This window comes from Poeciliopsis prolifica, unplaced genomic scaffold (assembly GCF_027474105.1).
Source record: "Poeciliopsis prolifica strain line A6 unplaced genomic scaffold, Auburn_PproV2 SCAFFOLD032, whole genome shotgun sequence".
NCBI classification, from domain to species: Eukaryota; Metazoa; Chordata; class Actinopteri; order Cyprinodontiformes; family Poeciliidae; genus Poeciliopsis; species Poeciliopsis prolifica.
This window is the reverse complement of record NW_026562407.1, coordinates 1332639-1344858: the sequence shown is the minus strand read 5'-3', so window position 1 is coordinate 1344858 and position 12220 is coordinate 1332639. Positions and strand designations below refer to the sequence as shown.

At 39.0% G+C, this 12220-nt stretch overlaps 1 protein-coding gene across 3 annotated transcripts in view; it reads right to left on the bottom strand.

Moving 5' to 3' along the window:
• Positions 1-11102, bottom strand: part of dnah2 (dynein, axonemal, heavy chain 2) — a 59758-nt gene extending 48656 nt beyond the window's left edge. Inside the window, exons 1-17 of one of the 3 annotated variants that reach the window (XM_055051049.1) lie at positions 10723-11102; positions 10451-10615; positions 9009-9240; positions 8818-8928; positions 8383-8621; positions 7696-7887; positions 6825-6982; positions 6427-6514; positions 5581-5786; positions 3913-4042; positions 3631-3813; positions 3339-3553; positions 2199-2345; positions 1930-2086; positions 1514-1623; positions 1261-1390; positions 171-359 (exon numbers count right to left, since the gene is read on the bottom strand). In XM_055051049.1, the coding sequence (XP_054907024.1) occupies positions 171-359; positions 1261-1390; positions 1514-1623; positions 1930-2086; positions 2199-2345; positions 3339-3553; positions 3631-3813; positions 3913-4042; positions 5581-5786; positions 6427-6514; positions 6825-6982; positions 7696-7887; positions 8383-8621; positions 8818-8928; positions 9009-9240; positions 10451-10615; positions 10723-10755 (2685 nt within the window). In that variant the 5' untranslated portion in view covers positions 10756-11102. Of the gene's footprint in view, positions 1-170; positions 360-1260; positions 1391-1513; positions 1624-1929; positions 2087-2198; positions 2346-3338; positions 3554-3630; positions 3814-3912; positions 4043-5580; positions 5787-6426; positions 6515-6824; positions 6983-7695; positions 7888-8382; positions 8622-8817; positions 8929-9008; positions 9241-10450; positions 10616-10722 lie in introns of those variants that run through there. The other 2 variants (XM_055051050.1, XM_055051051.1) reach the window with 2 other exon arrangements.
• Between the last annotated feature and the right edge of the window lie 1118 nt (positions 11103-12220).

The window sequence follows — 12220 nt, the reverse complement described above, 5'->3', positions numbered from 1 at the left end:
TCCAGGTATGTTTTGGATGAAGGAATAACACTCTAACTTCATATAATACTGTCCCTTTAAAAAAATATATTTTTCTTATAACAGTCATTGTGGGTGTTGACCTGTTTGAAGAAAAATCTCTAGCTTACAACATCACAGTAGTTTTAAAAGGCTGTGTGAGTTTGCGTTACCTTTGGCACGCTTTGTGGAGTCGCCTGCCGCAGAAGTACTAGCACTTTGAACAGCGGACTGGGCGACGTCTTGCTGTCCCCGTTGATGGCTCTGCTTAGTTTCTTCATAGAGTCCCTGATGTTGAACCGGAATGCCTCTTCCACTATATGGTCCACCTTCTCTGAATATGACTCCCAATGTTCCTGGACCTACAACGTCAGAGCTCAAGTTTTTAGAAAGTACACATTTGTGGACAGCAAATTATCTTTCGGGAGTAAAAGAAGGATTTATCTTTGAAACATTTATTTAGATCTATTTATACGGAGCCTTTCAACTGTGTTTATACCCCTTGTTGGCTAGCCCTTTAAGAGATTCTATATTAACTCTGGATGAGCTGCAAAGAGCCACTGCTGAGATGGAAGAATCTGTTAACAGGTTAGGTACTAGCCATGCATGCCACAAAAATTAGGTTAGATATTATGATTTATTTGAAGAATGGCAAAAAGAAGACCAACGCTGGAAGAATGTCAGGTATCTGTAGCCTGCTACAACAAAGAAAACATAGCATATTTGGCTTGAATTAATGGCGGATGGAAAAAAAATCCGTTAGAAGCTGCATAAGACTTAAAGCTGGGGTGGAAGTAGAATTTTCAGTACAACAAGGACCCACAACATACATCAAAGATATAGATTTTAGCGTATTAATCAGCTGAAGTGGTCTAGTCAAAGTGCACATCGAAATGCATTTAAGAATTTGTGCCAACACTTAAAAAAAATGCTTCTAGATAGTTTTTATAAAATCTGACTGAGTAAATTTGTCTCAAGAATCTAACTGATATACATCAGTGAACACTTGTCTCGGAAACTGCAGCAAAATATGCTGAATAAAATGCAAGGTTTGAGGTTTGAGGCCGTAATGTAACAAAAAGTCCAAAGTTCAAGGATGTAAATACTTTTGAAAGGCAGTCTAGATCTGGGTCAATATTCTTTGCTTTACATAGCACTTTTTTAACATACTTGTTAAATATTTCTTTAAAAAGCACACTTAATACTTTAATACTTCAGAAAGTGATTTTTAAGCATAGAAAAGCATAAAAACAAAATTCCAACCTCAGCTCCATCGCCAGCAAAGGTGGTGTGAATATGACTCATGATATTAACAATTTCCTGGTGTACCGAGCGCAGCACCTGGAGGCGGCTCTGCTGGTGAGCATTCTGGTCCTCCTCGAATTCCAGGTTTCTAGCCAACAGCAGGGGTTGGGGGAATGACAGAACCACTCAGCCGATTCATTTCTTAACGATTCCGTGTTTGGTTAGTGTGCCATCATAGTGACACAACAAAGAAGAAATCAGAACTTATTACCTGTAGACTGTCTTCCCATCTATTTTAACCAGCAAAGTTTCACTGATCTGCCTACAGAGGTTGGAGATGGACAGATTGGAAACTTTGTAACCATCAATGACAGACTGCACCTGGAGAAGTAATGAAAAGAGAGAAAAGGAGGCATCCGCTTTATTAAAGAAATCAAAGTAGGCTGTAATCCCAAGAGCAGAAAAAAGAAGCCTGTGAATATTAGCTTCTATGGTAGACAATTTCTGTTGTGTGTTGAGGTATATTAAGGTATATTCAGTGTTAGAACTGTTGAAATAGGCAGCTTAAAGCATTTTTAGTGGTTGTCTCAAGTATTGGTGGATTGTTGCAATTTGCCAGCAGTCACTGTGCCTAATCTCCATGACTCCACTGTATTCAAAAGCTACTGAGTGAGGTTTGTGTTAAACCTTGTCAATGTGGAGAAGGGAATCGTTGATGAAATGGTTCGAAGCTCCTTGGGACAACCAAAGCAACTTGGCCATGCCGGGCTCCACCTTCTTGTCAAGGAAGCGGATCCGCTCCCGGAACAGCCCCAGCTCTTCAGCAGACAGCATTCCAATAATCCTGACAACAACAAAAATTATTGCATAAATTAAAACAAAAATGTTGAATGGCTTATAGGTAACTTGAAGGAGGGTGTACTGTGATCTACAGTTGAAGGAAGTATAGATGAGACCTGTTGTAGTTCCTGATGAGCAGCAGCACTCTCTCCCGGAGGAGCCGGATCTCTTCCCTGCTCTGGTACATGTCAGACACAATCTGTGGGATCTCAAACTTCATTCGGTCCCAGTACTGGATCTCAGAAAACAGCCTCAACAAGTTGCTGGATCAAACAGTGTTTGACATACAGTATTTTCATTAGTTATGGGAATACAAATGTTATTGATACTTTCAATTCAATTGTAATCTGAAAACTTTGTATTATCACAATGTTCATTGTTTGTGGTTCTGATCCATGTTTTGCCAGTTCAGTGTTATAAAACACAGATTAATCACGGGTTATTCCACAAAGAATATTTAAATATTCAAAAGAAAATGCAGCTGGGGAAGCTGAAATACATAGGCTCAATACTACCTGGCAATTGAAAAGCAGCCAGTGAAGATATATTTCAGGACTATGATCGCTCTAACTGGTCTGGGACTTTTGTTGGTCTGTTGAAAAAGGTTTTGTCAGTAGGTCTGGATGCTCAATCCCTTTTTTTTTTTCCTGAAATCCTATTCTTCTTTATGCCTGGTTATTCATACTACTAATTAAAGGTCACCGCAATCAGGTTTCTGTGTGAAAGGTTTGCAACCCGAAAGCAACCAGCATTTTAGAGTTGGACCTGGGTGGTTGAAAAGTTGAAAATGGGCCTTCAGACTGCCATGAAATATCAGAAGAGGGTCACACATGGGGAAGAAATTTGATTTTGAGTTTGCCTGCTGTGTGAATGGAGCCTAAGGTTGAGCTTCTCAAGATTAAACTCAACTAATTTTTAAACAGGTGGTTTTGGTAAGATATGGTAGAAAGAGAAGAAGCTCTGTCATTTAATAACATCCATAAACTTTGAGTTAGTTGGTTTCTGTGGTATTTGACATATAAAGTATAACATTTCCAGATTTTTTTGTAAATTACGATGTATTTTATATTTGTGTGTGTTGTTTTATATCGGTGTTTGTGCCTAACATTAATGCTCTTAGATTAATTTTATTTTTCAAGCCAAACCATGCAACTGAAAAGGATTGCTGTCTACAACCAGACACCCAAGCAGAAACTCAATTCTAACCGCATAGAAATTCATGACCATTTCTTTCTGTTTTACTAAATTTGACATACTTGTCAAAATTGATTTCCAGCCTGGAGGGAGTGCCCTTGAGGCGCACCAAGAGAGTCTGCTGCAGTTTCTTCAGGTACTGTCCATCCAAGTTCTGGGTCCATTCAAAGAAGTTTTTCCTCACCACCTCATCCAGCATATGGTTCATCTGAGCAAAGTTAAAAATGATCTCCTTGCGGCTGGGAGATTCCGGCATAAAGGAGCACTTCTTAAGGATCTGGAAGAGACCATGAGTAACGGTAAGAAATTAGTTTTTATTACATTTCGGTGCAAAAAAGAGCCTGATAGATGTACCTTCATGGGTTTTTCTAGGCGCTGCTTGAGAGCTTTGGCCCACATGACCTGCCCCACAATTTGTGGGATGTGATCAGGGTAACAGCGACCCTTTTGCTCCAATGTGTCCTTCACCACTTTAAGCTCTTTGCTAAAGATGCTGTACACCTCTTCTGATTTCTCCTCCATTGTGCGCCGTATGGCCTGTGACGGCGCAGATCAACATGAGAAGAGAACGTCAGAGAGAACAAACAGGTTTTCCATTGAGTAAAAATGAAGATGTCGTGTGTGTTCGTCAAACACCTTGCGTGTGGACATCGGACTGAAAATGTCCAGAAGCCTGACTCCTTCCTGAACTGTGTTCACGGTCCGGAACGCTGAGTTCATCAACTCTTGGGTCATCATTTCCAGATCCTTCACAAATGTGCAAAACCTAATAAAATGGCAAACCATCACATATAAGTAGACATGAACATCACCCAAGTCAACTTGTAGCAGAGTGATGCAGAATATCAACTCCACCCATTTTTACTTCGAAGCTGAGCTCTTTTAGTTCTTTGCTCCAAAATTAAAATGCTAAAATCTGTAAAACTGCTGCAACAAACTAAAGGGAGAAATGACATGGAGGACATTTGTGAAGTTAAACATTCAAAAATCAGAAATAATTTGAGTCATGAGAGGAAAACAATGGAAGTTCATTTTTCAATGTCATAATTTCACAGCTGGTTCATAGAGCTTAAGTGTGTTTTCACACAAGACAGTCTGGTAGATTGAGGACCAAAATTGCAACATTTGTTATATTTTCAGCTGGTGCAGTTCGTTTTCACACTGCGTAGCGCTGCACCAAAAACCACAAGGAAATAACATAAAAACCTCTGAAGAAGAGATGAACGCAACCTCCCTCTTTATGACATGTAAACAAAAATGGAGTGGCGTCAGATTTTAGCCTTTTGTCCCACATTATTATTTAGGTTGTATTTACCCAGAATGCCATGTGGTTTACTCTGCTTCTTGCTTTTGTAGCGGTATCTAGTCTGCTTGGAATTCACACATGCATTCAAACCACACCAGAGACCACTTTAACCGTACTGAGATGTGGAGTTTTGGGCAGACCAGTTTGCTTTTTGGGTCTACATCAGAGTTTGATTGCACATCCACATCTTCTCAAACAAACCAGACTTTCCAAAGAAATGAATCAGTTTGATTAAAGCAACTAAAAGCTGGTCTGAAGGCACCCTAAATCTTTCATGGCTCATGTTTTCCTTGAATACATTAAAAATGTGTTTTGGACAAACTAAAGTTTAAACTGATATAAACTTTATTGATATTTTAATTCAATTTGTTGCTGTTTATCTGTATTCAGTTTTTTTTTGGTGAAAAAAATACTGGGAGAATAACTTCAAACTTATACAATAAAAGAATAGTTTAAAAATATTTGTTTGAAAGTGTATAAAAGTGATTATTATCTAAAATCAGTTATCTAAATAACTGATCATATCTTCTGGAAATCAAGATATAATGAAATTACAAAAATATAAGTGCCTGCTGGATTACCAGCATTTTGCTTTTATAGCACAATTCAGTCACTTTTATCATCTGTAGTTATGAAAATACTGTATAAATCAAAAGTTTTGCATCGTCTTGAAATTACCCTCTTTAAGAGGTTTCTACCCTTTTTCATTCTCTGCCTTCAGCACGTCATCACCTCACTGCTTCTCCATGATGTTCTTAGGAACAGTTGTAAACACCTGGCAACTGCGCCGGGTGTTTGCCAATGGCTGCTGCCGCTAGTCTAGAGGAGTTGAATGTGGAGGTGTGGGGAAGGAGCGTTCTGTGAGGCGGAAGTTCGGCTGGGTACTACAGCTCCCAGGAGGAGCTTTGGGTGAAACAGCAGTGCTTTGTTTGAGCAGGTTTTAAGGTATCTCTCAAAGGCTGCCAGAGAGATTCAAGGATTTCTCAAGGGAGACCAACCTGCTGAACTCCTTACTCCATGTGGGATGCTGGACATCAAGGATCCCCTTGTCAAATGCGCGCAGTTTCTGCAGTCCTTGGTTGAAGCTGGTCTCTATCTTCAGCAGGTTGCGGGTCAGCTCTGGTCCAGTGCTGCCTCTGAAGCAGGGCATATCTCTTTGCTGGCCGTCGTCCCAACGGGCAAACTGGTACTGGCAGTCACAGACCTGATGGATCATGGGAACACATAAAAAAGTAATAAATAATAGCAACAAGAAAGGGTTATTATGAATAAAACAACGCTGCAAATAACAACAACACTGCTTAAAACCCTTTATGTCCTAAATTTCAAATCTCCACCTGGATATTTTTGCTTATTTTAATTGTACGCAGTTCTTTAAATGTCCTGTGAGTAAATATATTTGCCCATTTAGCCATAACAATTGGAACTTTCAATATCTACCAAGTTATTTTCACAATTTACTATAAATGTACCTAACCCTCAGATTAATTTCACTCCCTGCTACGGTGGGGATGAAATTACTGTAATGACCCAAAATTGGCCGGAAAGCTCAATGTCATCTCTTCCAGAAACTGTTGGAAATTTTCAGATAGCGGAATTACAGTAAAGCAATTTGACTGAATCGCCAGCGCTGCATTTAGGACTTACAGGATAAACCTTAACTAGCTGCAGCTGTTTCATTGGAATATTATTTCTTGCTGCCGGTACAGCAAAGATTCTCAATTTCTCCCATAATTTAGTCTTTCTGGCTACGGTTGCTGTTTTCTGAGGTTACTTCAAATCATTCGGAAACGATGACTCAGCGAAACCAGCACAAAAAAACAGTCAAACAAAGATAAACTGACCTCAAGCAGGTTTCTGAGCCTCAAAATGAAGGCATCAACCCCCACAAAAAACTTTGTTTTGTCCAGAACCCAGCCTTTGTGAGAATGCCTGCCAGGAGAGACGCAGAGGAGATTGCTACACCACCGAATAAACTTCAGATACTGTCAAATGCAAGTGTTCAACTTAAGATTCTTCTAAGAGTTTCCTGGTTAAGACAGGAAGCATGTGCAGAAATAAAAATAAATATAAACAGAAAAATCTATTTCAAGTGTAAATATATCCTAAATGTTCCCAACCTCTTAATTGTTCAATCAGTTTTTCTGCAATGGTTTACAATATCTACATAACAAATATTTCTAACCACATTGGCCTCAGAGGATGTTTCAGAAATTCAACGGAGAGGCTACTTTTGTCCTACTTGTGATGAAGCTTTGAGACATGCATGTAAGTGTCCTTCCAGGATGTGCAACACTGGATGCAGTCGTGGAGGACTCGCTTGCTGGCTGACAATTGGCCCTCAAAGATACTGTCCAGAGAGATGTTTTCACTGCAGAGACGGATGATCTCATTACTCATCTGAAAGTTTGCAGAGCAAAAGGGACAAAATTGATTGAACAATGATTGTATTTGATTTTTTTTATTGATTTAATTTTGTCTCGTTTGGCCCGCCAAACAGTGGGTTACAATCGAGTCAAAAAGATTTTGTCCACAATCTAACATGAGTTTTAGATTCTGACACGTTGGTCAAAGTTAGCAACGATAATTACAGAGAATATAAAAAGTCTACATATCTTTGGTACTGGGTTTTTCTGCCAGTGATAAGACAGAGGTAAACGATTTAACATTTGGCACCTTTAATGTCACCAACATGTTGCATTATTTTACTGTAAGACAAATATATTATCAGGAACCCCAACGTCTGTAGATAGAGAACAATACCCACCTGTAGAAGTAATATGTGGTTAAAGAAATCTTCTCATAATGTATATTTCATCATATACATTATGACTTGATAACAACTGCTCAGTAACAAAGGTAGAATGTGTCCCCAATATAAAAATGAAAAATAAAATCCTTTTTCATCACCATCTTTTTAGCAAGAACCTGAAGATTTTTGGCTCCAAACTGACTGAAACAACTTAAGAAATACTCAATGTTCAGCCAACTTGGAACGTCGCATCAAATGAAACTCTCAGAATTTTGGCTGAAAGTTGCGGTTTGGTTTTATCATTGGCAGATTTTAGCCAAGCCACCAGCACACATGGTGGAAATTAGACATGTTTGCGTACCTGGCAGAAGAGCCCGGCGATTCTCTCATTGCTGTTGTAGGAGGGTGAGTTGACCCAGATGATTCGAATGAGAAGCACGATGTGTCGCAGCTTTGAAGCAATTTGTTGTGGCTTGAGATGGGCAAGTTCTTCACAGGGCTTCTTAAGGATGGACAGGAAGGTCAGGTTTGACTCTGCCTGCACTGAGCATTCCTGGGCAGAAAGATATTATGGAGAGGTGATGATTATCACTTCTTTCTGTCTTTAATAACATTAGCAAAACATTTTAACTCATTATGGTTCTCAAAGGACATATTCCTTTGTTTTGTAAACCTAAAGTGCCTATCAAGTTTTCCTACTTAAAAAGAGTCTTCCAAATGGCTAATGACCCTCAGCATTAGGCCATCAAATAATGGAATAATGAGATCAATAGATAATAAAACATTGTCTCCTGGTTGTCCTTAATCCATTTTGAAGCACTTGCAACAGGCAACTCTACCAAGTACTGAGGAAATGTATGTAAACATCTGATGTAAAAAAAACCCCAAAAATTATCATTCTGGAATTTAGCAAATACAAACAAATGAGGGGAATCCTAACTGATCTAACAAGAAATATAAGAGAAAGAAATAGTTTGTATGTTTTTCTATATAATGCAAATAAAGACCAGGCAAACTTTTCCATCCACTGCCTGGAAAACAGTTTTACCTGTATTTCTGCAGCAAGTTCTTGAAAGCGCTGTAGGTACAAGGACTTGGCCAGATGCACGATCTTCTGGATGTGTTTGACGCCTGGCTTCTGCAGCTGATTGCTGATCTCCAACAGCTTGGTGGAGAGACTCTTCCAGAACTCGATCTCCTGCAGCGGGCCACAGTGTTCTCTCTTGTCCACGGTTTCTTGGATGTTCAGTAACTCTTTGATCTGATCTGTCCAGTGGATTATCGTAACTGGAGCAGAGGTAATAGGTGAGTCAGAAAACAGGAAATGGGGTCTACATTCTTCCTGAAGAGAAGCAGGTTAGTTTAACAATATACAGTCTGGATGGTTATGGATTATGTCGAACTTTTCATGCGAGTTACTAAGGCAGATGACAGTGAAAAGCTGCTTTTCACAAACAAACTACGTTGTAAACCTTAAACTCACTCTCCATTCTGTTCACCAGCTTCTTGTCCTTGCTGGCTTCCTCAGCAGAGCACAGTAGGCCTTCCACTGGGATGTACAGAACTGTTCTTTCTACCTTCTTATACAAGTCATCTGCTCAAGAATGGAAACATGTGATAAACAACACTGGTACTAACTAGAGAAAAAAAAACAAAAAACTTTTTTTTTCTCACCAGTAAGGCAAGAGATGAAGTAATGCATGTCCCTGCTATATTCATCCTTAACCTTCTTCTTGTAGCTGCTGTAGGCAACTGGAATGGAATGCAAGGAGGTCATGTAATGCAGCAGCACCCGGAGGGGGTCGTCCCTCATTGTGTCGAACTGTACCACCAAATCAAAGTTTTCCTCTGTGATTATGGCTCCTGGCGTTCGGCTGATGTAGAATTGCCCCTCAATCGCCTCCCCCTGCACAAAATTGGAAAAACATTCAGATGCAGAGCATGAAGAGAAATGGCAAATAACGATCAACTATAAAACGCAGAGTACAAATATTAATACGGATGACAAAATATACAGAATTATGATGTAGGTTTCCAGAATGACCTCAGTGAGGAGCTTGAAGAAGGAATCGTAGCAGACCGTCAATTTGGGGTTGGTTACATAAACGTTTCTAAAATAACTTAAAATCACTCGTTCTACAGTGAGAACATTTGTAAGTGAGAAATATTTACGACGGCCCATAATATCTCTCGAAGTTGATGCCCCAGCAAATCAGCTTGAATCTCAGGTTGTGTAACACTGAGAACCTCAAGAGCTTGGTTCTCTTGAGACAAGCTCTTGAGGTTCAAAAGGCAATCATTCCAACATTTTTGGGAAACTCACCTTTTCACTTGAAGCTCAAAAGCTTGGTTCTATTGGTTCTATTGAACCAAGCTCTTGAGGTTCAGGAGAATCTCAAGAGCTTCCAAGATCTTGATTAGAGGTGTGATAATCTGGATTAATTTAAAGAATTTAAAAGTCAAAGGTGAGACTATCTGTCCAACATGACGACAATACCAGCCACAGCGGCAACTCTAGTACAGATTGGGTGAAAAAGACAACAACCAAGTGTTAAGATGGCTTAATTAAAGTTCATCCTTCAAGCTGATTAAAATGCCATTGTAGGAAGAGCTTTGCAGAAACAAATGTACTTTATTTTGAACTCTGCTATGTTTTTCATAAAGTGAATCATTTAACTAAATGTTGATCATGTATACTTCAGTGTCAAAGGCAATGTTGTAGGTGGATTGGGCCAAAACCTGTTTTAACAGGAGGGTGAAAGAATATCCTGAAAGTTGCTTTTTATTGTTTGAAAGTCCTTCAAAAATTATGAAGACTAATATCAATCCTTGTGTGAGCCAGTAATAGATGCTGAATTTTAAACACCTACGTATCTAATGATGTCACACTTATAACACAAATAAGTCATCAGTTTTTTTGATAATTCATTTCAAGAATACTTTATTAATCCTAAAGAAAAATGTAATGTATCAAATTTAACTAAAGAGTAGAAAAAGAAAGAAAGAAAAATAGACCTCCTGTAGCAGTCTGTATTACAACGATTTGAAGATGCCTCCGACTGAAGACACTCTGTTTTTCTTTGCCAATCTGAAGAGTACAACAAAGGGAAACTAACCGGAGGCGGGGTTCTGAAGTCCACCTGAAGAACGTTTGATCTGTCGATATAGACCACCACAGATCCAATTGAAGTGTCCACTATAAACTGATCCAGGGTAGTCATGTTCTCCTCTGTCCATGACGTCTCAGTGACTCCAGAAAGACACACGCAGCTCATAAGCCTCTAGAAACGGGACATAAAAACGTTAAAAACAACAACAACAACAACAACAGGTAGTTAGCGATTCTGTTCAAACATAAAGTGAATTGTGATTATTAATTGATCTTTACCTGACGGATGTTGTTAATGTGATCGTCTTCCATGTTGTTGCTTCTTATTAAGCGTTATCCTTTGGCATCAGTGTGCCTGCAATGCACGACGACCGTTTCTATCGCCGTTACTTGTACATTTGGAGCTTATCGAATAGCTAGTGAACTGCGGTTAGCTTACAGAAAGATGCAGGAGACGTAAAAGTTCAGTGGTTTCAAAGTAACTGCTGATATTTTCAGCGTTCAGCAGTTTAGAAAGGCTTAAGTTACCCAGCAGCTTTCGGTTGTTCTCATAAACCATGAAAAAAAAACTTTTTAAAAGCTCATGTGCGCGTTATTGATATAACTTTATCGCATTTGTTTCTTCTCTTTCCTCCATTTAAACCTGAGCCACTCTCAGTGTGTCAGGACGTCGTCATGGAAACGAGTAACCGCCGCCCCCCTCCGGGTAGTCATGGGCATTCCGGCTTCTTTTTAGGGGATCCGGATCATTTGGCTCGGTTCTCAAAACAAAAGAGCCGAGACTTATATACACTACCAAACGGTGCTTCTCATCCACTTACAGCTTTTTCAGTTAAAGCAAGTTTTATTATTTTACTAATGATTTCAAAATGTTAAAATTAGATGTTTTAATGTCATTAAAACATTTATTTCTATAATTAGTGAAACCTTTTCGTAAATTCATTACAAAAAATAGGTGTTTTGTGTTAGGTGTGATGATTATGACTAATGAAAATCCAATATTAGGTAATAGCAGTACAAATATATAACACTGACATTATGTTATGACTGGTATCTCGTAACTGGTCTGTCCTACAATCATTGGCAAAATGTGGCTTAATTTGACAATTGTTCAAAAGGCAATCATTTCATCATTTTTGGGAAACTCACCGTTTCACTTGAAGCTAATTAATTTCTTTCTTTACTTCACTTAAATACATCTAGCGAATATTGCCAACAGGTAGCGTAATAAACAAAATAAATGCTTGAAATGTGTCACTTTTATGAGCCCAAGTGTTCTATAAATTTAACTTTTTAAAATGAATGGGTGGATTAATTCAACTTTTTGGAGATATTCTAAATTGTTGAGCAGTTTCTGGACATATGCATGAATGACTAGTAGAAATTTCCCAGAAAAGCATTTCTACACATGGTTATGCACCCTCCTCCCTCTCAGACAAACCCTGAGGAAGTCTGTGGTTGGTCTTTCAGGACAATCTTTAACTCTGGATACAACCTTGAACTCACCCTCTCCTTCCTCAGTGCGTTGCCGTACTCATTACAAGAAAGTTCTTCCTCCCGGCTCATTTTCCTCTCTTGTTCGTCTCTCTCCCCCTCTCATGAGTTTTAAGTCTTTTCCTGCAGGGACTTCTGGTGTTTCTCTAACAATACTGACTGAATCCAGACCTTTTGTGTGCAGACTTTTTTTTTTCCTCAAGGCTTTTCCCCCCTATGTAGAAATACATAATATGCTTTAAAATGAATAACCTCACAATTACTTTCCACGTTTTTCGTTTTG